The 24,922-nt window shown below is 32.4% G+C and overlaps 2 protein-coding genes across 2 annotated transcripts in view; both read left to right on the forward strand.

Moving 5' to 3' along the window:
* The window catches only part of LOC126888778 (39S ribosomal protein L20, mitochondrial), an 86,759-nt gene that overhangs the window by 56,466 nt on the left and 5,371 nt on the right, over window positions 1–24,922 (forward strand). Inside the window, exon 2 of the mRNA XM_050657152.1 lies at window positions 7,635–7,745. Coding sequence (XP_050513109.1) covers window positions 7,635–7,745 — 111 coding nt within the window. The remainder of the gene's footprint in view (window positions 1–7,634; window positions 7,746–24,922) is intronic.
* On the forward strand, window positions 10,020–14,930 carry LOC126888777 (uncharacterized). Its single transcript, XM_050657151.1, has 2 exons — window positions 10,020–11,103; window positions 11,359–14,930. The coding sequence occupies exons 1-2, from the start codon at window positions 10,909–10,911 to the stop codon at window positions 11,653–11,655; spliced, it is 492 nt and encodes a 163-aa protein (XP_050513108.1). The 5' UTR covers window positions 10,020–10,908; the 3' UTR covers window positions 11,656–14,930.

Consider the following 24,922-nt stretch of genomic DNA (forward strand, 5'->3'; position numbering starts at 1 on the left):
AAACGATATATCGTGATACCATAGCAAAATTATAGAAACGGTCTAATATCTCGAGAAATATACTTCCAAATGAAAAACTAAAAAACACGTGTTTAATATTTTTCAAAAATCTATAGAATGACACCAAACAGGATTTTTCATTCCACACTCTGGAGGTGGGGGTGAGAGTTAATTTTAAAATCTTAAATAGGAACCCCGATTTTTATTGCAGATTGAGTTTCCTCCTCAAAAAATAAGTAACATTTATTCGAAACTTTTTTTAGAATTGTTCGCGGGTGGCGCTATAATCGGAAAATGCGATTTATTTGCGCCATCTATCAACGATTCTAAAAATAAAAGACTAAGTTTTCACTCTAATGGCATATAACATATCCCACCAGAATGAAAACAATGGGAACCTTCTCTGGTTACACCTCCGAGGCTTCTACAATTTGCAAGCCATACGGATGCTGAGACTAAGGAAGATGAGGGAATTCTACAATTTACAATTCACGTCACATCTGCTCAGCGCGGTAAAGTTCCAACGAGACTGGTTCCCTTCATACTCCACACAGAGTAAATGTAAATCAAAAATGAATAACCATTTTCAATTTCGTTGCAAAACGAAAATACAGCCGAACCATATTCCAGTCCAATCAGAGAGTGCTGCAAGCACCTCTACCGGTTTCGAAACTTATTAGTCTCTCATCAGGAGGCACATATGCTGCTCTCCCTGATCCAACCAAAACAAACCCCAGCGTGCAGTCCCGAATTGCAACGAACGAAATGGCATAGATGCCCTAGCGGCAACTGCTAGCAAAAGACTAAGTTTTCACTCTAATGGCATATAACATATCCCACCAGAATGAAAATAATGGGAACCTTCTCTGGTTACACCTCCGAGGCTTCTACAATTTGCAAGCCATACGGATGCTGAGACTAAGGAAGATGAGGGAATTCTACAATTTACAATTCACATATGGTTCGGCTGTATTTTCGTTTTGCAACGAAATTGAAAATGGTTATTCATTTTTGATTTACATTTACTCTGTGTGGAGTATGAAGGGAACCAGTCTCGTTGGAACTTTACCGCGCTGAGCAGATGTGACGTGAATTGTAAATTGTAGAATTCCCTCATCTTCCTTAGTCTCAGCATCCGTATGGCTTGCAAATTGTAGAAGCCTCGGAGGTGTAACCAGAGAAGGTTCCCATTGTTTTCATTCTGGTGGGATATGTTATATGCCATTAGAGTGAAAACTTAGTCTTTTGCTAGCAGTTGCCGCTAGGGCATCTATGCCATTTCGTTCGTTGCAATTCGGGACTGCACGCTGGGGTTTGTTTTGGTTGGATCAGGGAGAGCAGCATATGTGCCTCCTGATGAGAGACTAATAAGTTTCGAAACCGGTAGAGGTGCTTGCAGCACTCTCTGATTGGACTGGAATATGGTTCGGCTGTATTTTCGTTTTGCAACGAAATTGAAAATGGTTATTCATTTTTGATTTACATTTACTCTGTGTGGAGTATGAAGGGAACCAGTCTCGTTGGAACTTTACCGCGCTGAGCAGATGTGACGTGAATTGTAAATTGTAGAATTCCCTCATCTTCCTTAGTCTCAGCATCCGTATGGCTTGCAAATTGTAGAAGCCTCGGAGGTGTAACCAGAGAAGGTTCCCATTGTTTTCATTCTGGTGGGATATGTTATATGCCATTAGAGTGAAAACTTAGTCTTTTGCTAGCAGTTGCCGCTAGGGCATCTATGCCATTTCGTTCGTTGCAATTCGGGACTGCACGCTGGGGTTTGTTTTGGTTGGATCAGGGAGAGCAGCATATGTGCCTCCTGATGAGAGACTAATAAGTTTCGAAACCGGTAGAGGTGCTTGCAGCACTCTCTGATTGGACTGGAATATGGTTCGGCTGTATTTTCGTTTTGCAACGAAATTGAAAATGGTTATTCATTTTTGATTTACATTTACTCTGTGTGGAGTATGAAGGGAACCAGTCTCGTTGGAACTTTACCGCGCTGAGCAGATGTGACGTGAATTGTAAATTGTAGAATTCCCTCATCTTCCTTAGTCTCAGCATCCGTATGGCTTGCAAATTGTAGAAGCCTTCGGAGGTGTAACCAGAGAAGGTTCCCATTGTTTTCATTCTGGTGGGATATGTTATATGCCATTAGAGTGAAAACTTAGTCTTTTGCTAGCAGTTGCCGCTAGGGCATCTATGCCATTTCGTTCGTTGCAATTCGGGACTGCACGCTGGGGTTTGTTTTGGTTGGATCAGGGAGAGCAGCATATGTGCCTCCTGATGAGAGACTAATAAGTTTCGAAACCGGTAGAGGTGCTTGCAGCACTCTCTGATTGGACTGGAATATGGTTCGGCTGTATTTTCGTTTTGCAACGAAATTGAAAATGGTTATTCATTTTTGATTCTAAAAATGTTTGGAATATATGTGACTTATTTTTCATAGGGAAATCTGCAAAAATAAAGGGGGCTCCTTTTTAAGATTTTAAAGTAAAAACTTGGTTCGACACATACTCATGGTTAGTCTACTCGCCAAAGTTGAAGGCAGGGCTTTGCAAGCATTGTACATATTCTTTTCAAACGGGTTTTAAAGAGAGGCGCAACTTTTGTGGTACCCATGACATTTTCATTTAAAAACTTGGTCTAGTATTTAAATGTATGAATAATTTCTCACAACAGGGTTCAAACTAGGTTTTTTAGGTGGTTTAAACTATAGTAGACTCCCTGTATAACGAGAACTGAAATGGTGGACTAATTATCTCGTTATAAGCGGATCTCGTTATATCAAACAACAATAATATGATGCCTTGTTTTGATGCCTCTTACGTAGTTTATTAGGTGTCGATGGTCAACCTGAACAGTAAACAATGAGACTTCGCCGTCATAAATGGTAAATTTCCTCTAATATTCAATATCGGTCGATAAACAGGCAGAAGTTTATTACAGGTGGCCGAGTTTATTACAGCACTGGCCTCGATAATAAGACAGGTGTTGGGCATTTCTATGTACAGGCAGTTGTGGCATTTATTTATTTATGACCATTACAACGCTAAAAACAGGTAAAGACACGTATTCTTCGATTTACATTTTCCTCGTTGTAACCAAATATGCCTCGTTATAGAGCGTTATAGTTCAATAGGAATTTCATGGGACACCTAATGTACCTCGTTATAAGCAAAACCCGTTATATCGTGTTCGTTATAGAGAGAGTCTACTGTATATATTGTCATCCGAAATATACAAAATGTAATGTGCAACATCTTCACGTTTGCCCCCCCCCCCCTAAAAATTTTTATATGGGCGCCCTTGGTCATATTACCCGGTCATCTATGGTGAATATAAAATTCTGAACTGTATGCCAAAAAATGCGCAATAATTACCTCTTTAAACCTACCCAATTTCATTTGTATATCTCATGCGGTTTTAGAGCAATAAATAAATCGTCAGATTGTACCAACAAATTCAACATCCCGTATTTCTGAAACGAAGCATATGCGAACATATGATTATAAACCTAACGGTCATTATTTTTTCATGCAGAATTACCCCTTAAAGTTGGCATCAATTTGGACAACAGCTGAAACACAATAGCAAAGAAAATCAAAAACTTTTTTATAGAACATTAAAATCCCTGAGAACAGAGAAACCGAGTAAGGATATGAGAATTAAAAACAAAGAAGGAAAAATAATCACAGAAGAAGAAGAAATTATTGAAAGATGGCGACAACACTTCCAAGAATTATTAACTACCACACAATTGGATAGGAATAAAGAAAACAGTAACGCGACAGGTAGTAAAGAACAGAGAATAAGCATCGAGATAACAATCGAAGATACAATAGAAGCAATAGGCAAACTTAAAAAACGGAAAGGCACCCGGACACGACCATATACCACCGGAAATGCTGAAGTACATGGGAATGAAAGGAGTACAACAATTAGCTGAAATATTCAAAGAAGCAAGCAAACAAGAAACAATACCAAAGGACTTGGAGATAGGAGTAATAGTGCCGATATATAAGAAAGGAGACCACAAAGATTGTAACAACTATCGAGGAATTACACTGTTATGTTCTTCACTCAAAGTCTATGAAACAGTACTAGAAAAAAAGCTGAGAAACATTACAGAAACTACTCTTTAGAAAGGGACGTGGAGTACAAGACCATATTTTCACGGTAAAACAAATAATTGAAAAAACGTTACTGCCTAAAAAGAAAGCATATATGGCCTTCATAGACCTGGAAAAGGCATTCGACAGGGTGAAACGACAAACTGTGTGGAACAGCTTAATTAGAAGAGGGGTTGACGATAAACTAGTTGAAATCATCAAAAGTCTATAAGAGAAATAGGAACTACATAATACATAAAAGCATGAAATCAACAGAATTCGAAACAACTGAAGGACTAAGGCAAGGAGGTGTCATGAGCCCAACCCTCTTCAACATCTTTATGGACGAAATCATGATAAGAGTGCACACCGCAACTAAAGAAATTGCATGTAGGGTACAGGAATGTCCATAGCGTAACCATTTCGGAATGTGCATTCGCAGATGATGTAGTAGTTATCTCAGAAAAAGAAGAAGACCTGCAAAATAACTTGCAAGCGTGGAATCACGCATTATGTAAACAGGGTATGAAGATAAATACATATAAGTCCACCAAATAACCAGTCGTAATAAATATGCAAATTAATGAGGAGGCAATAGAACAAGTAAACCATTTCCAATACTTGGGCGTTACAATCGAAAATAATGGAAGGCAGGACAAAGATGTTGAAGAGAGGATAAGTAAAACATCAAAACTATTTCATGCAATAAAAAATAGCCTCTTAAACAAAAAAGAAATCACAAGAAAAACCAAACTAACTGTATTCAACACCATATATAGACCAGTGCTTACATACGGCTGTGAATCATGGATACTAACTAGAAAACTAAAAAGCAAGATACAAGCCCTAGAAATGAAGTATTTACGAAGAGTTAGAGGAGTGACAATAAGAGACAGAATAAGAAACACATATATACGCACAGATCTTAAGACGAAATCTGTACTTGAGTATATTGAAGAAAAACAACTAAGTTGGTGGGGACACATGAAAAGAATGAAAGACAACATACCGGTGAAGAAAATATGGGAAGCCAGGATACAAAAGAAAAGAAGTAGAGGAAGACCTAGAGAAGATTGGGATACAGTAGTCGCTAAAATCATTCAAAGGAAGGGGAAAACAATAGCAGAAGCAAGCAGATTAGCATACAATAAGAAACAATGGTCAACATTTGTACACACGTGAAAGGACGTGTCAGTCCCGACACTGAAAAGTAAAAGGGACTCAAAAGACAATAAATATATTTAAATATACAATTATATCATTCTAATCGAAAAAAAAAAATGTTTAAATTTTTTCTCAAATTACGGATACTCATCATTTTATTACAATTATGATAACTATTTTATTATCACTTTTACGAAAAAAAGTTATTCTTCATAAAATGCATTCTCTGGTTTAAAATCTAAGATACAACCATCAGATATCAAACTTTTTTAATTTTATACGAGGTATGTAAAAAATATGAATTTTTCTTAAGAATCAAGGGCCTTTATTATTCACAATATTTTAATTAAAAGGATGTAATTGAACACTAAAACAATTTTTCTAATTCCAAACAACTTTTCTTAATAACAATTTTTGATATTGTGAAATATAACGGTACTTTACTCTTGAGTGAAATTCATATTTTTTGACATACCTCGTATAAAATTTGATATTTGATGATTGCATCTTAGATTATATACGATGTAGAGTATTTTATAAAGAATAACTTTTTTTTCGTAAAACTGATAATAAAAAAGTTATCAATAGGTTCCAAGTTACGCAGACATACTGTGTAAGATCTAAAAATTTTTTGCTGAACATTTATTATTGTTAAAGCTTATTATTAAATTTATTTTAGGTTAAGTTTTACAGAAAAAAGTTTTGATCACTTTGTATAAACATTTTTTTAGCTGGTAATTTTCGGTTTTTGTATTACATTTTTGTTATCTTTCTTAATTTTCTCAAAAAGAAATAGTCTATTTCATTTCTAAAGTAAAATAAATTTTTTAATTTTAAATTAAACATTTTAAAGATTACATCCTAAGCTTTAAAAAAGCACTTATAAAACTGTAATAGATCTGTTCAAACTTGAGTAATACCGTCTTAAAGTGGTGGTAATTCTATAAAACTACGAAGATTTCAAAAATTACATTTTTTGAGACGTCATATCATTTGAATTAAATTTTTGAGATTTTTTTTGAATGAAACATCATTTAGTAAGATGCTTGAAAGGTAAGTTGTGCAAAATTGAGGGTTTTATAAGAAAAATTTTATTAGTTACACATTTTTAAATCATTTTTAAACAAAATTCATGTAAGGCTCACTTTCCGCCCCCACCGTCCTTATGCCCATACATTTTATTTCTTTTTATTATACCCATATGATAGCTTAATTATTCTTCTTTCATGTTCAATTTGTAAAATTTCATTTGATCCATTAGTTAAAGAATTACATTAAAATAACTCAGCCGTGCACTTCGCCGTACTCTAGTTTACAGTGCGCCAATGTTTGTGAGAAGGGTGACTTTAGCGTTATAAATAAAAAATTATAGAAGATACAGATTTAATTTTAGAAAATTCTTTATATAAGGTTTTTTTTGGAAAATTTTCTGAATTTTTCAATGGTCAAGTTAATGAAATTACAAAAAGTTCTATCTTGTTTGATTTTTTCCGAAGTGAAAATCTATATGCACTCCCCTATTAAACAATTTTATAATTCATAAGCAAATAGTGCACTAGAACCTTTCACATAAAAAAATTATCTCAATATCTGCCATAGTTTTTGCGTGATTTTGTTTAAACTTGTACATTGGAATTTAGCTATGCCCAGAATCGCAAGGAACGGCCTTAAAGAGTAACACCGTCTAGTTCCTTTGTTATGAAAGATAACAGAGAAACTAAAAAAATAAAATGTTCACAAAATATGAGACTACATTATAATTTTGATGTATACTCATCTTTGTACCTTTTCCTCCCTACATGGTGTCTCAAATTATTGTTTCAGTTAAAACACATGTTAAAGAACATGTGTCTAAATTAAACCGTCTATTTTCTTTGTTTGAAAAGATGTCAGGGACATTCAAAAACCAAAATGTTCACAAAACATATGACCACAATTTTATTTTGATATTTACCCACACTTATACCTTGTCTTCCCTACAGGGTGTCTCAAACTTAACATAAGAAAAACATTTCTTTTCCTCCACCCGGTATAAATTCAAAAAAGAAGTTTGAGTAAAGCTTTTGCCAACTGTGTAAATACCAAAGCAAAATCTAAAATAATAAAAAAATAGCGGAATCCTTTAATATCTTCACGAAAAAATCAACTATGAAATAAGCATAATTTTAGGTGATGCATAACTTTTGAAACTATATTTATAATAATATACGAAAATTAGTGATCTTTAGTCATTATACAGTGATAATGTATACATATACAGTAAATACTACATAATAACACTACTATAGCAACAAATTTTAAATATACTTTTCTTCCTAGTTATTTGTTTATTTACCTAATCTGTGTATAATCTGATTTTAGCACTTTATTGGACGAAGAAGGAATTGTTATAGCATTGCAATCAGAAATGTCCACAGAGCTCTAGTTTATGCTACAAAAGGGAGAAAATTAAGAAAAGAAGACATGGCCAGTGTTAGTATTCTTTTATTTTAATATACATACATTACATACGTTTACATTTTTACCATGATTTAATGAATCAAACAACCCAATCGGCTGCCCCAAGTAGAAACACTGTATATCCATTTTTTTCAAAATCACTTTTATTGCATGTTTGGATTTAGGGTATTGTTATCTACCAATTACGAAGGAAGAAAAAAATAAAAAATGATTAGAACCACAATTTAACATTGCTATGAAACACATTATATCACATTCCATCTTCACTTCACCAATTTAAAACACATTATATCCATATCCCAAGTATAAACACTGTAAATACGGGATATACAGTGTTTATATTTGATTTTTGGGATTTACAGTGATTTACCGTGGGAATCACATGATTTACATTTTACATTTGCCAAGACCATTGATATTTCCGAGGCAATTTTTAGTTGTTTGTTAGTTATTGATGGTTATTGTGATAAGTGCAGTAGAAATTTGTCGTGTATAAAATATTTAAGTTTGTTGTATTAATTAATTAAAATATATTTTTAAAATTAAACTGGGTGTTACCTATTAATTATCAAATATGAATAAAAATCGAATAATATTTTGACCTGCTGAATTCGAATTTATAACTTTCTTTTGCGCCGGAAGTGACGAGAATTTATTATAAACAATTTAATTGTTTAAGTTATTATAATTCGTAAACTAACAAATTATAAATAGTCTTTACAAAATGAATTTTGTTCTTAAAAAAATCTACAAAATAATGTGTGGTAAACCTTGACCAATAATTAGAAACACACATGCTGCAAAAACACTGCAAAATTACAGAATTTAGTCGATTTTTCACTTGTAAGACGGCTGAATTTTGAGTAAGATAACTTTATAATAGCCCAAATTAATAAAAAAAAAACTACAAGCTGTAAAACTAAACCTTAATATAAATATTATGTATACAAAGTTATAACAATAAACGAAAATTTTTTCTTAAAAACAGTATAATATAATTAGTTTATATAGAGAATTTAAATTTGTATAAATATGTACCTATACAGAAATAATAGAGAAACTTATTTCTTTGATGCCTGAAAAGGGATGATCGTTTTGGCGTATTTGGTCAGTCTCAGAGACACTAGTGGACAAGCTTTTCCATAACCCTGGATGTCAGCAATAGGGAATATGCATGAATTTTTTTTATGTCTTAAATTAATAATTTAGATCTTTATAACGTAGAAAAAATATAAATATACCTATAAACATTGAAACTATTTTTTAAAGTGAAATTAAAAACTTTGAATAAATTTCAGTTATTCAAACACTGCCATTTTGCGCGCGTTCTATGTGACGTCACATGACACAATCCATGTTTCCTTACTGTTTGTTTACCATAAGCGCATAGATAAGGTATATATAAGTAGGATAGATAGGAAACTCTTTAATACGTAAAATTGCAATGTATACAGCGCCCTCTGTCCGGTTTAGTCATGAACTAAATGGGTAATGGCGGGAATTTTAAACGTTCAAATAAGCTTTGTTGCTAATTATTGTAGTAAAACAAGATTCTATAACATAATGCAAATTTTAAAAATAATCGACAATTGTTTCTTACATTAGCGATTATTTTTTGTAATTTGCATTACATTATGGAGTCTTTTACTGCAATTATAAACATAGTTCATATAATAGGAAAGGTAGAAAAACAAAATTCAAAAATTAAAATATTTATTTAAAAAATTAACGGCACAATTTACAGAAAAGTACCAAAATTATTTTAAAAACGTAATTATGATTCTGAGCAGCAAACAAACTAGAATATATACATGAAAAGTATTTAAAAAAATAGGAGCTCATAATAAAATTAAAATATTTCCAGTATCTTTTTGTAACATTGCAGAGTTTATAAACACATCAATCCTGACATTAAGGCAGCACCGAAATTAACACAAAATTTTTAAATTACATGGATGCAAAGTAACGCAAAAGAATATTCCTTACTTCTCAGTCCTGTTTGGTACACAGCATTTAAACACCATTTTAAAGTTTGATTCAAAAATTTGCACACAAACTGAATATTTTACTTTAAAGTAAGAGAGTAAAAGTCTGTTATATATAGCTAATCTATCAGTAAAAAGTAAAAAAACAATTAAAATAAATCCAAACACGTATGTAAACAAACAACGATGCCATTTGACAAGACAAAATAAAATGACATTTCTGCACAGCGTTGGCACATTTTATTTAGAAAATCTACTGTAAGTCTGTAAGTTTAGCTAAAATCTACTAAATCAAAAACTAAAATATACTATAAAACTTTATTAACGTATCTGTATATAATTTAGGACTTTTTATAATAAAAAACAACAGCTGACTAACTAGAAATTAATATAATATGAATATTTGTAAAAAAACCAAAAATTTTAGATTTTAACTGGGAAAAAAATAACCTACTATAATTAATTTTTATCAGTTTCATATTTAATATTTGTATATAATATTTTGTCATCGACTGATTTTAACATCTGCATTTCAGGATCAAATTCTTCACACAATTCTTTCGCATTTTACATTAGAAACACGTAAACACAACATTTTTTGTTTTGCAAAGTTACATATGCTTAGATATTTTAGTTTTCCATCGTTAGCTTCTAATAGGCTCACCGAATGCCATAACTCTTCAATAACACCTGATATACTGCTTGCACTGCTACTTGAAGTCTACAAGTTTGTTACACCAGAATCCAGTTTCCAGTTTCATTTCGCTGTAAAATGCATCATCTACGTCCTGAATCTTATTTTCGGTAATGACATTGGGAAATTGTAACAAAATGTCTGAGAACTAATTTAGAAATGGGGTAAATACTATAAAAAGCAAATTTTATTTCAGTCATAACAAAATGTTGAAATATACCAAAAATTTACTAAAAAATATTGCCTATATACTAGAATTTTTTAAACAATATCAAAAATCTACCAAAAAAGTAGAAATCTACTAAATGTGGCAACTCTGTTGCAGTTTCTGCAGATGCGATGACATGCGCATTTGGAAAAGTCTTTAGTGGCGCCACCTTTCCAGTTTAGTCAAGAATTAAAGAGAATGAACCGTAATTACCATTAAGGATAACGGTGCATGCATAAGCGTTTTAGTTATTTGGTCAAACTTTTACATATTTTTAATTTTTAAATCATGGAAGAAGTAAAAAAACCTTCTTACAAGTATTGTATGGTACCACAGTGTAAAAACACAACTAGAAGTACACCCAATAAATTATTTTTTCGGATTCCAAACGATAGGAAATTAAGAAAACAATGGTGCAAAATGATGAGAAGAGATACTGTTTCTCCGGCATCGTGTTTATATTGTTGTGAAGATCATTTTAATGTGAGTATGTTATATTTATATACAACTTAGTGTGAATTAATCACAAGTAAGTTTTGCATTAACTATTATGTAGTAAGTCGGATTTAACCTAACATAGTTTACAAAAGTTCTGTGAAAATTTCTATAAAAACCTTAGAGTAGGAAATTTTACTCTCCAAGTCACTTTGACGAGTAAAATTCCCGAAAGATAAAAAAAAACTTTGCGTTTTTCTCCCTTAATTTTACAAAATTTTGATTATTGATTATTTATTTTAGGTTAAGGAAGATACAGCAAATTATATTGAATACACAATCATGAAAGAGCAGGGTGAAAAATGTTATTTACGCCTGAAGAAAGGAGTTGTGCCTCATACATTCTTGTGCCAAAAACGGAACATGCCGCTACCAGCTGAGAGAATGGGTGCAGTTAAAAGACAAAAATTAACCCTGGTGAATGAAGCCCTTTCCAAGTTTGCCGTTGGTGGTAATTGTTTAGAAACGGTGGTAATCAAGTGGAGCCCAGCACTTCTCATATTGAAGACAAATTACCAAAGGACAAGTCTGTGCAAGTAAATATTAAATCAAATTACAGAAGTAAAGGTGTAAGTGTTAATATATCAACCGAAAGTAAAAATGTAGCACTGTCACCATTGTCTATTTCGACAAAAAATATAGGAACTTCACCAATAAAACAATATGCCTTAAAACGAAAATTGTTTACAGATAACCCAGCTGATACTTCTTTATCATCTAATTCTTCTATACCATCAGCTGAATCAAGTTGTAATAAGTTAAGCTCAGTGCAAGATGATTCAGAGGATGAGGAATGGTTAAGTTCAGAGGATGATGAAGGTTTCAAAAATGTAATGCGTAGTAGCATGCTAACTGCTATTACAAAAGAGCCAAAAATGTTGCTAGGATTACCTAAACAATCCTATCACTTAATAAAACTGTTAAGTGATAATATCCCGCTTCGTACCATAGATATATTAATAACCCTCAAGAAAATTAAATTAAACTAGTCCTTTAGTATATTGGTATTACAATTTGGGTATTCGCAAAGTACTATTATTAGAGTCTTCTCTAAAAGTGTACCACTTATTGCAACAAAACTGAAAGACTTGATTGTGTGGCCAACACCATCAGAAATTTTTAAAAATTTACCTATATCTTTCAGAAGTAGGTATGCAAATGTTATTTCTATTATTGATTGCTTAGAAATTGAGATAGAAAAGCCATCAGATGCAGTCCACCAATCACTTACTTGGTCAGAGTACAAAAAATGTAACACGTTAAAGTATTTAATTTCATGTACGCCAGATGGTTTGATCAATTTTATCTCTGACGGATATGGTGGAAGGGCTACCGATCTTTTGATAGTACGAGATTCAAACTACTTAGATTGTTTGCCCCCTAACAAGGCAGTGATGGCTGACAGAGGATTCAAAGACATAACATGTTTGTTGGAAGCAAAAAAATGTACCCTCATACGACCACCTTCTGTCTCAAAGTCTACGCCATGTACTAAGAATGAAGTAAAGCTATCAAAGCAGATAGCAGCATTAAGGATACATATTGAACGGGTAATAAATAGGTTAAGAGAATTTCGTATGTTACTTCCTTGTGTGGACCATAATTTAATTCCTATCATAGATCATGTTATAATAATAGCTTGTGGATTGGTAAATATGCAGGATGTTTTAATAAAAAAATAAATCATCATCATCGGGCATTTTATTGAGTTCTCATTTGTTTCGGGTACTTGTCATATGTCATATAATATTAATATATCTACATCATATGCATAATTCCCATATACCAATAACGTATGATGTAGATATATTAATATTATATGACATATGACAAGTGGCCGAAACAAATGAGATGCAATAAAAAAGCCCTATTCTCTCTGCCATTATGCATTTCTCCATAAGTTTCTATCTTTGGTCATATAAACATCAATCCCCTTTACCAACATGTCCTACTTAAGTGTCTCCACCCAGGTCTTCTTCTCCTACTCTTTCCAGGAAACCTCAGTTCAGCAATTCTTCGTATTGGGTGATTAATGTCTCGACATTAAACATGACCAAACCATCTTAACCTATGCTCCCTCATGTTAGCATTAATTGGTGCGACTTCCCCTAATACACTCATTCCAAATTTTATTCTTTTTAAACGCTTTTATTTAGTTCTTTGCGTCAAATCTTTAGACGTTAATTTGACTGCCTTTTCTTCAATGCAAATGAATGAAAATTTGCAGACATATGCATTCGCGGGAACAATACACGAATTTTTTAATATTTTTTTTATGTTTATTAATTGTTTAAATAAAAAAACGATTTTAATCGAAAATTCTTAAATTATCTTGTTTTTTACAATGTAAAATCTTGAAACTTTTACGGATTGTAGCTAATGATATGAACTATACATAATTTCACTTTTTACGTTAATTGTTTACGTTATGCTTCATAAATAAACAATACAGTTTCAATTTTTTTGCCAATTCCGACTACTTTTCATGTTAGTACATCCTATGTTTTATACATATTTTAATAAACATGACGATATATTTAAATGTTTGAAAAGTGTAACACTAAAAAGTAAAAAATAAAAAAATATGAAAAAAACATTTTTAAGAAACGCTTTACTTTAGTTACGAGTGACTAAAATTTAAATTATTATAAAAAAATCAACGAAAAAGCAAAAAATAACAAAAATTGAAAATATCTAACATACTCGTTAAAGAAAAGCGTGGGGCGAAAACCGTTTATTCGATGAAGACGCGCCACGCTTTTCTTTGGCGAATGTGTTAGATATTTTCAATTTTTTTTTTATTTTTTGCTTTTTAGTTGATTTTTTATATTTTAAATTTTAGTCACTCGTAACTAAAGAAAAGCGTTTCTTAAAAATGTTTTTTTCATATTTTTTTATTTATTACTCCACTCATCCATCTAAGTATTCTCATTTCTAACAATGTATTCGTTGTTCCTCTATCTTTTTAATAAAAATGAATGTATATTTAAATTTATACAGGCCAATCAATCTGGTTAAATGATAAAGAAGTGTCAGCTGTGTTATAACGGAAACCGAATAAAATTTCGGCGATCTGTATCAAACTTCAACATCGAAGAGATATTTTAGTAAACAGTTGTTTGGATTTTTATAAATACCCTATGGTATGTAAAAAATAATATTTTATCAGGCATGAACTCTAAATAGAAATGGTGTAAAGAAATGGAACTTTGCTTGAGAATACGAAGACGATTAACAGAACATCCCAACTATTTAGCAATAAATGTAACGAGACAACCAGTTAGATGCAGGCTTTAGAATCTACCAGTATATTGAAGAGTATCAACACAAACATAAGCTATGTACAATGTTAGCAAACAACAACCTCAGGATGACATATCTCCAAATATTCTAATATTTGAACTTGGATCAATAATTAAAGGGTTTATGGAGTAAATGTCAACTATGTTAAACCTCCTAAAATGACTGTAACATACAGTCAATGGACCAATGGACTGACCCAACATTATTATCAGACATGACATTGATATAATGATAATAATATGTGAAACTGGTTTCACAAGTAGAAGCTGATTTAAAATACTAAACTAAATAACCTAGAATACCACACACCCAGCTTATAGTGGAGCCTGTAGCCTGTATTATAATCAAGAACAATAAAAAACTAATTATAAATCAGCAGAAAGAAACTATCAAATACCTTACCTTGCAATTTACTTTGACCAAAAATCAAACTGAAAAATACATATTAATCACATTTATTGTAATCTTGTAAATATATTGGGAAGTCAAAATAAAAAACATGTATGTTTAAATTTGTTTTATTAAATTTTTTTTTACAAAGTTTTAAGTTGGGAAGGTCATTCACTGACTATATTTATAATGAGGCATGCTCAACAAATTCATGAGGTTCATTAGAATACGAAAAATCTGCATTTATGTTGCATGGACCTTAAGCCCAGCCGCACACCAAAGAAACATGAAACAAAAAACATGAAACATGAAACGAAAAACATGTTTCATGAACCTAAAACACTGCTAAACAAATCTCAAAGTCCGCCTACCAATGAAACGAGTGTGATTCATGCTCATGACACATTTTTATTTTCGGAGAGTTTCATAAATGGGCGGACGTTTATTTGTTTAGCACTGTTTTATTTCCATGAAACGTAATTTACGTTTCATGTTTCTTTGGTGTGCGGCTGGGCTAAGAAGACTTTTATGTTATCCATTTATTGTATGCAAGAGAGGTACTTCTAGGAATAATTAAAACGATCGAAAATATCTACTAGATCAACAGTACTAGTAAAAGTAGAAGAAGCACTAACTGACCCAATTGAAGTTGGCAATGGGACAAGACAGAGGGATTCCCTGAGTCCTCTATTGTTTAACTTGATCATGGATGAAATAATAAAAAAAGTAACAACTAAATTTACAACTGCTATGCAGACGATACAATACTAATATCTCAAAGTGAAGACGATTTACAACATATGCTGCACCAATTTAATATAACTACCAGAAAATTTAACATGTTAATTTCCCCAAAAAAGACAAAATGCTTAGTTATAACAGCAAATCTACTAAGATGTAAATTAGAGCCGGAGTGCAATAATGGGTGCATTCAATATGCAGCAGAAATACTGTCTGATTCAGAGAGGACAAAAATAATGCTAGAAACAGCAAAAATGAAAACCCATCCATGGTAAGACACTATGGGACAGATATACGATGGAGATGCAAGAATAACAACATTAATAACTGTTGATGGGATGGGATGACAACTTACTGGAGGCACATTGAAAAAAAAAACAGATAGTCATGTCTACAAAAACAAAAGAAGTTTTATTGAATCTCATTCATAATTAGAAATTAAAGAAATACCTCTACAATACACAAAACAGAAATAATCTTACTATTAAATTTTTTCATCTACATATTTATACAGTTTGGGAAAGATGGCGTTATTCCAAAAAATGTTGCATTTTTCCAACAAATTTTCACAAAGGAAATTTGGAACACAATATGGAAATTTTTTCCGATGATGATATGATATAGTAAAAATTTTTGATAAATATGCATATCTGGATAAATAACACAATATTCAATATATAAAATATTAGCTACGTTGTTTTCTTTTGTTATGATCCTTGTGTCTTAAAGCAATTTTTTACATAATTTAAATTATATGGAATAATATACTTGGAAAATTGTATAAAATTGTATTTAACCACCAAAAGTAGAGATTTCATTTTCAGTTACATTTTATGGAATTTTTTTTCTATTTATGATATGATATATGTAGTAACAATTTATTCTGGATAAATATTCACCCTGGATGAATAACATCATATTCACCATCTAAAAGTATTATGTTGTTTTTTGTTAAGGAGAAAATACACCATTCAATTCGGTTGAGCAATGTGGATGATTCAATCAAAACGAACAATGTATTTTGCGATTCAATAAAAGCGTTCAACAAAATTTAACGTTGAAATAAAGTTAGGACGGCTTCTTATTCATTCATTTCGTTAATAGTTTTCCTCATTTCTTTGTCTTTATCTGGATGGTTTTTTCTTCTCTGTATTTACCTCGTTACCTCCATAAAGCCTATAATATATCTTTTTCTGTATCTAGAATACCTAACTTGATATTCTATTCTATTGGGACCGTGCAAGTTCGGAAGAGCGACACCTAGTGTCATAAATCAGCAACATGTTTAGCACTTTTAATTATATTGGCCAATTTTATCCGTCCTGGTGCGGGAGCACGCCAAATAGAATTCTATTTTAGTGACGTCACGTTGCCTAGCAACCGTCGATTCTCCCATTATGAAATTCTATTTTGTGACGGCAGCAAAATAGAATTCTATTTGGCGTGCTCTGGGCCCTGATTACTGGATAAGGCCCGGTGGTCATGAGCGAAATGTTTCCGTCAATCCGCCAGGAAAGTTTCCTTGCGACCGCCGTTGTAATTTTATGGCTGGAGGTTGTAACCGGGAAGTACACATAAGACGGAAACTCTGCGGCCGCGGAACGTTTTCGCAAACCAGCCGCAGAGCCCATAGGAAACCGTCGTCCGTGGTGTGGTCGCAAGATCGCCGTTGATCACTAGCAATGTAACAGGGATATTCAAGGTCAACGCACGTTTGCTAGTTCGCTCCCTGGCACGGGATGGCGATACTAGTCTCATTTCTGCAGATTTCTGCACGTTGTTCGTTCGCTCGTTCTGTCACCACTGTCACTTTCGTTTCGTTGTGTTTTCATTTCCTTGAGAAAAATACGGCGCCATATTTATTTGTTTTATTGTATTGTATGTATCGGTTTTAGAACGTCTTTCGACGTTGTCCGATGCCTAACTTCCACGTCCTTCTATCATCCCATTGGCCATCTCGAAGATCCCTTGCACTCATTGCTTTGGTTACCCCTTCTTTCCATGTCTTTTTGGGTCTTCCTCGTTTTTTGCGGTTTGGTGGTACCCACTGCATGATCTTTTTGGGCAATCTTGTGTCTTCCATTCTTTGAACATGACCATACCAAATCAACTGTTTCCTCTCAATGTCTGTTGTTAAGTAACCATCTATTCCAATTCGTCGTCTTACTTCCTCATTTCGAACTCTTTCCCTACGGGATATACCTGAATTACCGTGAATTATTTACTTGTTTTGATGAGTTTGTAATTGGTTGAGAAAGTAGCGGGATATTTAAATAAAATATTGGAGCTCTTGTAAATGTTTATATTAAGTCGGCTCCACACACAACGGAAAAACCGAAGGCATGCCTTGAGGCGAAAGACCTCAAGGAAAATCTCTGTGTGTATGGAGAATTCCGTTGAGGTATTCCTGCAGATCTGATGCGTGGAGGCCGGAAATTTCAATACAAAATATCATTCGTCTTGCCTCAAGGCCTCCGCGTCTCGAGGCCGATCGGACTGTGTGGAGGAGTCGGGAGGTAGGCCTCGAGGCGATTCGTTTTCAGTTGTATTAGTTGTGTTGTTCCATTTAGTTTTATCGTACAATTATGGCCCGTTCAAAGCAAAATCAAGAGGAATTTACAGCTGTGTTCAGAGATACGCCATGCTCAGTACCGGATTTACCACTAGGCCGACTAGACCACGGCCTAGGACTGCAAGCAAAAGGGGGACGCAGCGTTTTGTAAAAAAAAACTTTTTTGGTAAAAAAATTTTACTAATTGAATTGAAATCAGTAAACAATTTTTCAAATAAGAGAACGGCTATTCTACTAAACCCGTGGTAGGGCATTTTACAACGTTTTGACAAGAGTAGCAAAACATTAACTGCTACAGACTTGAATGTGACTTGCAACATACAAATCTCTAAAGGAGTATGCATTGAGTCTGAGAGACAACTTTGATTCCTATGAAAAAAGAGGAAAAGAGATGTCTAAAAATGAAACCTATATTCTTGAAATAAAAAGACGCCCGAAAAAGAAAAGCTCTCCCTGGCTAAGACAAAGAAGATAAATAAATAAAATAATAAATAAAGATTCAATGTTGTGATTGACACGCTTTATTCAGAATTGAATGAAAGGTCCGAAGTTTATTTCAGTCTTAATGAAGAATATGGATTTAAAACAACTTATCATCAATTTTCAATGAAGAAATCGATTATTTTAAATGGGAAATAAGCCACAATTTTACCAAAATAATTAGTTTATTAACGTTTCGACGCCCAAGTCGGGTGTCGTTGTCAAAATACAAAATAATTATTATTTTGTATTTTGACAACCGAACTTGGGCGTCAAAACGTTAAAAAATCATTTTTTGGTAAAATTGTGGCTTATTTCCCATTGAAAATAGTTGATTATAAAAATGCCACAAGGAAATAGCTTCAGAACAACATGAAGATATCGGGGTAAACGTTTCTATTTTGACTAAAAAGTATCGAATCGACATAGATGGCGACTTTGGAGAAGAGTGTGTACAGTTCAAAGGATTTGTTGAAGGTATATTTGATGAAGAAAGAGAACCTCATAACAACAAGATTACCAAGGCTCCGAGAAATACACTTTTGGAGTATCTGAAAATCATTCATGAAAAACAGTTAACAACATTATTTCCGAATATGGACACGGCTTTGCGCATTCTACTATGCATGATGACATCTAATGCATCTGAAGAAAGATCATTCAGCGTGTTGAAAATAATCAAAAACTACTTGAGTAACTCGACTTCTGACGAAGATACTAGATTGTCTAGTTCGGCCAGTTTTCTTTCAAATGCTGAGCTTTTTTAAGCCTTAGAATTTAAAAATTTGATTAAAGATTTTGCAGCCAAAAAAGCTAGAAACGTGAGTTTTTAGAGTTTAGATATGATATTTATTATTAAACGAACTAGAAGTTTACTTGTTTTATTCTTATGCCTGGTTGCACCAACAGATCTTAAGCTTAAGGCGTGCATTAACGAAACATATGCGTTGCACCATAGATCAATTTTCAGCTTGCCACAATGGATTGTCATGTGGATTGCATTGATAAGAATTGAAAATTATGGTGCAACGTATGTGACACTTAAATCGGCTCTATCTATAAGCTGAGCTGGGTTAAGCTGGAGCTTAATATTTGTTGGTGCAACCAGGCATTAATATTTTTATTTTTCACTACCGTAGCCTATTACTAGTACAGTTCATATTATTTTGCTTGTTCTTTTACTTATAATTTCTTTTCAACTCGGCTTTTTTTAGCTTTTTGTTGCCATCTGTACTTTCCCCTCCGAATGAAACAAATGGTATTTAATTTTAACAATTAACTACAATACTAATTATTTATAATATAATCATTTTAGCAATATTAATAATTTTACAAATAACTGCTGTTTGCTAACATTTTGAATTATATATTTTCTATCTTCTTCTTAAGGTGCCTTCTCCATTACTGAAGGTTGGCTATAACTACAGCCAATTGTTCTCTATCTTGAGCGGTTCTTAGTATCGAATGTGTGTCCATGCCTGTCCAGTCTCTCACGTTCTTCAGCCAGGAGCATTTTCTTCTTCCTGAACCTCTTCTCCCTTCCACTTTCCCTTCCACTGTGAGTCGTAAAAAGTTGTATCTTTATCCTATGTAAATTATTTCCTAGATAACTCGTTTTTCTGTTTTTTACAATATTTAGGAATTCTCTCTCAGTCTCCATTCTTCTCAGCACCACGTTGTTGGTCACGTGATCTGTCCAAGAGATCTTCAGCATCTTTCGAAAAACCAACATCTTAAAGGCTTCTATAAATAAAGAATTCTTTCTGTAAATTTTCTTTTTCGAAATTTCTATAAATATAGAAATTGTTAGAGCTGTTTTGGGGTTTTAGCCAAATTTGCAAACCAAGATTATTTAATTAGTAAATACATTTCAACATATTTATGTCCGTATTCAAATAGAACATTAGAGGCATTTCTATTTATTTATGTTATGCTTTTTATTACGAATTTTAAAAAGTAAAATTAAAATAAACGTTTTAATTATTATTATTATTATTATTAAGTCTTTATGCTTTAAGGTACTAACTAGTACACTTTAGATGACCAAAAATAATAATTTTTTTCAAGAATTTTTTTCTCAGAACCTTTATTAGAAATGAACATAAAACTTTTTACATATTAATATCTAACTCTTAGAGAGTACAAAAAATATATCTTTTTTCATTTATGCACGTACACAAATATTGTAGAGGGCGCAAAAGTCGAGGCCTCGAAAAATGATGGCGGACAGTTAATCTCAGGATTGGGATATCTGAAACAAAAAAGTCGTACTGCATTTGAAAAAGGAAGGTTTCTTACGTGACAATTTACTACAATTTGACCAAAAAATAAAAAATAAATATTTTTTAACCATGAAAAACGGGCAATTTTTTCACAAAATTTTTTAATTTCCGTAAAATGTTTTTTTTGCGGAATTTTTCACTAACGGTAGTAAATTGTCACGTAAGAAACCTTCCTTTTTCAAATGCTGTACGATTTTTTTGTTTCAGAGATCCCAATCCTGAGATTAACTGTCCGCCATCGGAACTACTTTTTTTCGAGGCCTCGACTTTGGCGCCCTCAACAATATTAGTGTACGTGCATAAATGAAAAAAGATATATTTTTTGTATTCTCTAACAGTTATTTATTAATATGTAAAAAGTTTTATGTTCATTTCTAATAAAGGTACTGAGAAAAAATCTTGGAAAAATGCTTATTTTTGGTCTTCTTAAGTATATTAGTACCTTAATTACATAATCGTGAAGTTATCGGGGGCCGCTCGGGGTAATTTGGCATAGGGCCGCAAATACCCTAAATCCGGCACTGGGCCGTGCTTGTGGCAAACTACATCAAAAGATTGTTATGACCGTATAAAAAAGGAAGTTGCTTACCAAAGATTAGCGGAAAAAATGAGAGAAGTGGAGCCTCTAGCTCACAAGGACTGTGTAATTAAAAAAATTAATAATATGCGTAGCAGTTTTCGGAAAGAATTAAAAAAGATCAAATAATCTACAAGAACAGGCAGTGGTGCAGACTAGATACAAACTGGAGTGCCTTAAGGCTGGCCTTCGTGTATTCCGTAGTGTGTGGAGACTCTAGGAATGCGTGATGGAAATAGTCTGCTTATAGATGGAAATAGTTAATCAAATAATACGATGACAAAATAAACGTTTTTATTTTAAGATAAATTCCTAGTTACATTACAAAGTTCTTGTTGACATTGACACTTGTCACTTGTGTCACTCACAGGTGTTGCCAACACATAAAAGTCTACAATAGAGAATTGTAATACCAACACCCTTCTGCAATTCTATATTAATTATACAAAACTATAACTCAACAACATTTAGAAGTTCCCTAAAATATGTAAATTTAGTCTTTGGCAGTGACTTTGTAAAAATGTCAGCTTGTTGCTGATCAGATGGTACATACTTTAAATTAATTAGTTCCTTTTCTAAACAATCTCTAATAAAATGATGTCTAACATCAATATGTTTGGTTCTTTTTGATTCCAATGTAGAAGCCATCTTAATACATGATTGGTTATCTTCATACACATGTATATTATAAATAGTTTTAAAAATCTCTTCTAACATCTGACTGAAAAACAAACTTTCTGTAACACATGAAGATAATGCCATATACTCGGCTTCTGCACTAGATAGTGACACTACATTTTGCTTTTTAGTTTTCCAACAAATAACATTATTGTTAAGCTTTATAGCATAACCACTAATACTCTTTCTGTCATTCTGATTGTTTGCAAAATCTGCATCAACATAGGATATTATCTCTATTTCTTTATTTCTACTTTTAACAAACTTTAAAACATAATTTTCTGTAGATTTTAAGTACCTCAAAACATTTTTTAAATTTTTCCAATGTTCTTCAGTATAATTATTCTGAAATTGGCTAAAATATGACATACAAAAACTTAAGTCTGGCCTAGAGCCTAACATTACATACATAAGACAACCAATCAATTCCTTATAAGGTAGCTTAAGATTTTCTACCAAATCTTTATCTTTACAGATTGACAGATTAAGTTTAGGTTGCATTGGAATATCTGACATTTTACAATCACTCATATTAAATCTTTGCAAAATTTTCTTAATTAATTCTTTTTGTGAGATACAAATTTCATTTCCAATTTTACTTATATGTAAACCTAAAAATACTAATTTTTCATTATCAAACTCTTTCAATTTAAATTTTTTCTTTAATTCAGATTTTATAAAAATAATATTATCTTCAATTTTTGAAAATATTATCAAATCATCAACATATATAAGTAAAAATGTAAAATCCTTAAAATACAAACAAGGATCCTTCCTAGATCGTTGAAAACCAAGATCAGTTAGACAGTAATGAAAAAGTGTATTCCAACATTTAGGAGCTTCTTTTAAACCATACAATGATTTGCTTAACTTACAAATTAAATTTTTATCATATCCTTCAAGCCCTTCTGGTTGATACATATATACTGGTTCTTTCAACGTTCCATAAAGGAAAGCGGACTTAATATCTAGCTGTTTTACAAAAAGATCATATTCTACATACAATGACAATAATACCCTAATTGTAGCCATTCTTGCTACTGGCGCATACACATTTTCACTAATATTACTCTGTTGGAAGCCTCGAGCTACCAATCTAGCCTTTTTCACTACATTTCCGTTCACTTCTTTTTCACGAAAAACCCACTTTGAATCTATTACACTCACATTTTGTGGTTGTTTCACTAAAGTCCACGTATTGTTTTCTTCCAATGACTGAAGTTCATCGCTGATTGCTTGATTCCATTCCACGTCCTTTACTGCTTCAGAGAAAGTTTCAGGAACATTATCAAGAAATTGTCCTACTGACAAAGCTGCTAGTAGATTCATCTCTGTAGTGTATTCACAATCATAATCTTCAAGATATGTTGGTCTCTTTTTGTTTCGTGTACTTCTTCTGTTTTCATTAATTCTTTCAACTACTTCTTCTTCTTCGTGTATATTTTCTTGTTCAGTGATTCTTTCAGGAATATTTTCCACTCTCTTTTCGGTTCGAATTTGAGCAATTTGTTCATTCTCAGTAAATCTAATTTTATCATTTTCAATTGAATTCTCATCAAAAATTACATTCCGTGCATGGATTATTTTTCTTTCTTTTGGATTCCATAGTCTGTAACCGTTATCTGAATAGCCTACCATAACCAGCTTTTCACTACGAGGATCAAACTTAGATTTCCTATTTTCTTTAGGAATTAGATTATAAGCATTACAACCAAATAATTTTATCTTTTCCGTATTTGGCTTTTCGCCATACCAAATTTCAGCAGGTGTTTTGTTATCAGGTAAAGTTCGAGTTTCAGTTCTATTAATTAAGTATGCTGCTACTCTCACAGCTTCACCCCACATGCTTTTATCTAAATTTGAATCAAAAATTAAACATCTTGCTTTTTCCATAATGGTTCTGTTAAAACGTTCAGAAACACCATTTTGTTCTGGATTCCTAGGTACTGTATACTGAATTTTGATTCCATTATTTGAACATAATCTTTTAAAAGCTTTTGAGGAGTATTCACCTCCGTTATCGCATCTTATACGTTCAATTTTTACATTAAATTTAGCAGTAACCATATCAATATATTCTTTAAATTTATCTATTACCTCTGATTTCCTCTCAATCAAATAACATATACAAAAATGTGAATAATGATCTATAAATGTTACAAAATAAGTTTTATTATCATGAGTTATTGGATCTATAGGACCACACAAATCTGTTGATACAACTTCTAAAATTCTTTTTGCTTTTCTTTCAGCATCAATGCTATGAAACGGTAATCGTGATTGTTTGCCTTTTAAACAAATTTCACATATACCAGATACAGGATACTTTGCAGAATGACCCATTTTCCTATGCATTAGCACATTACGTTCAACAGCTGTAATTTGTGCTTCTGGTGAAGGTCTATATCTTAATTTAACAATATATAAGTTATTTCTTAACTCACCTGTTATCACAGCATTATTTCCTTTCATTATGTTGACCTTTTTATCTTTGAATACAATTTGAAGACCTGCTTCTTCCATTTTCTTCACAGACATTAAATTATATGAAAGTTGATTACATACCCATACATTTTTCATCTCAATTTGGTTACCATTTACTGCTTGTAGATTCAAATCACCTTGTTTTGTTGCCTCCAATGATTGACCCTTCTTTGCTACATTTATGTTATACATTACTTCCTGGATATTACCTAAAAACCTTTCAACATCCTTTGTAACTAAATGATTTGTAGCACCACTGTCTATTATGAAACTTATTTCACCAGATTCTGAGTTACTAAT

The sequence above is a fragment of the Diabrotica virgifera genome, chromosome 7 (genome assembly GCF_917563875.1).
Source record: "Diabrotica virgifera virgifera chromosome 7, PGI_DIABVI_V3a".
NCBI lineage: Eukaryota > Metazoa > Arthropoda > Insecta > Coleoptera > Chrysomelidae > Diabrotica > Diabrotica virgifera.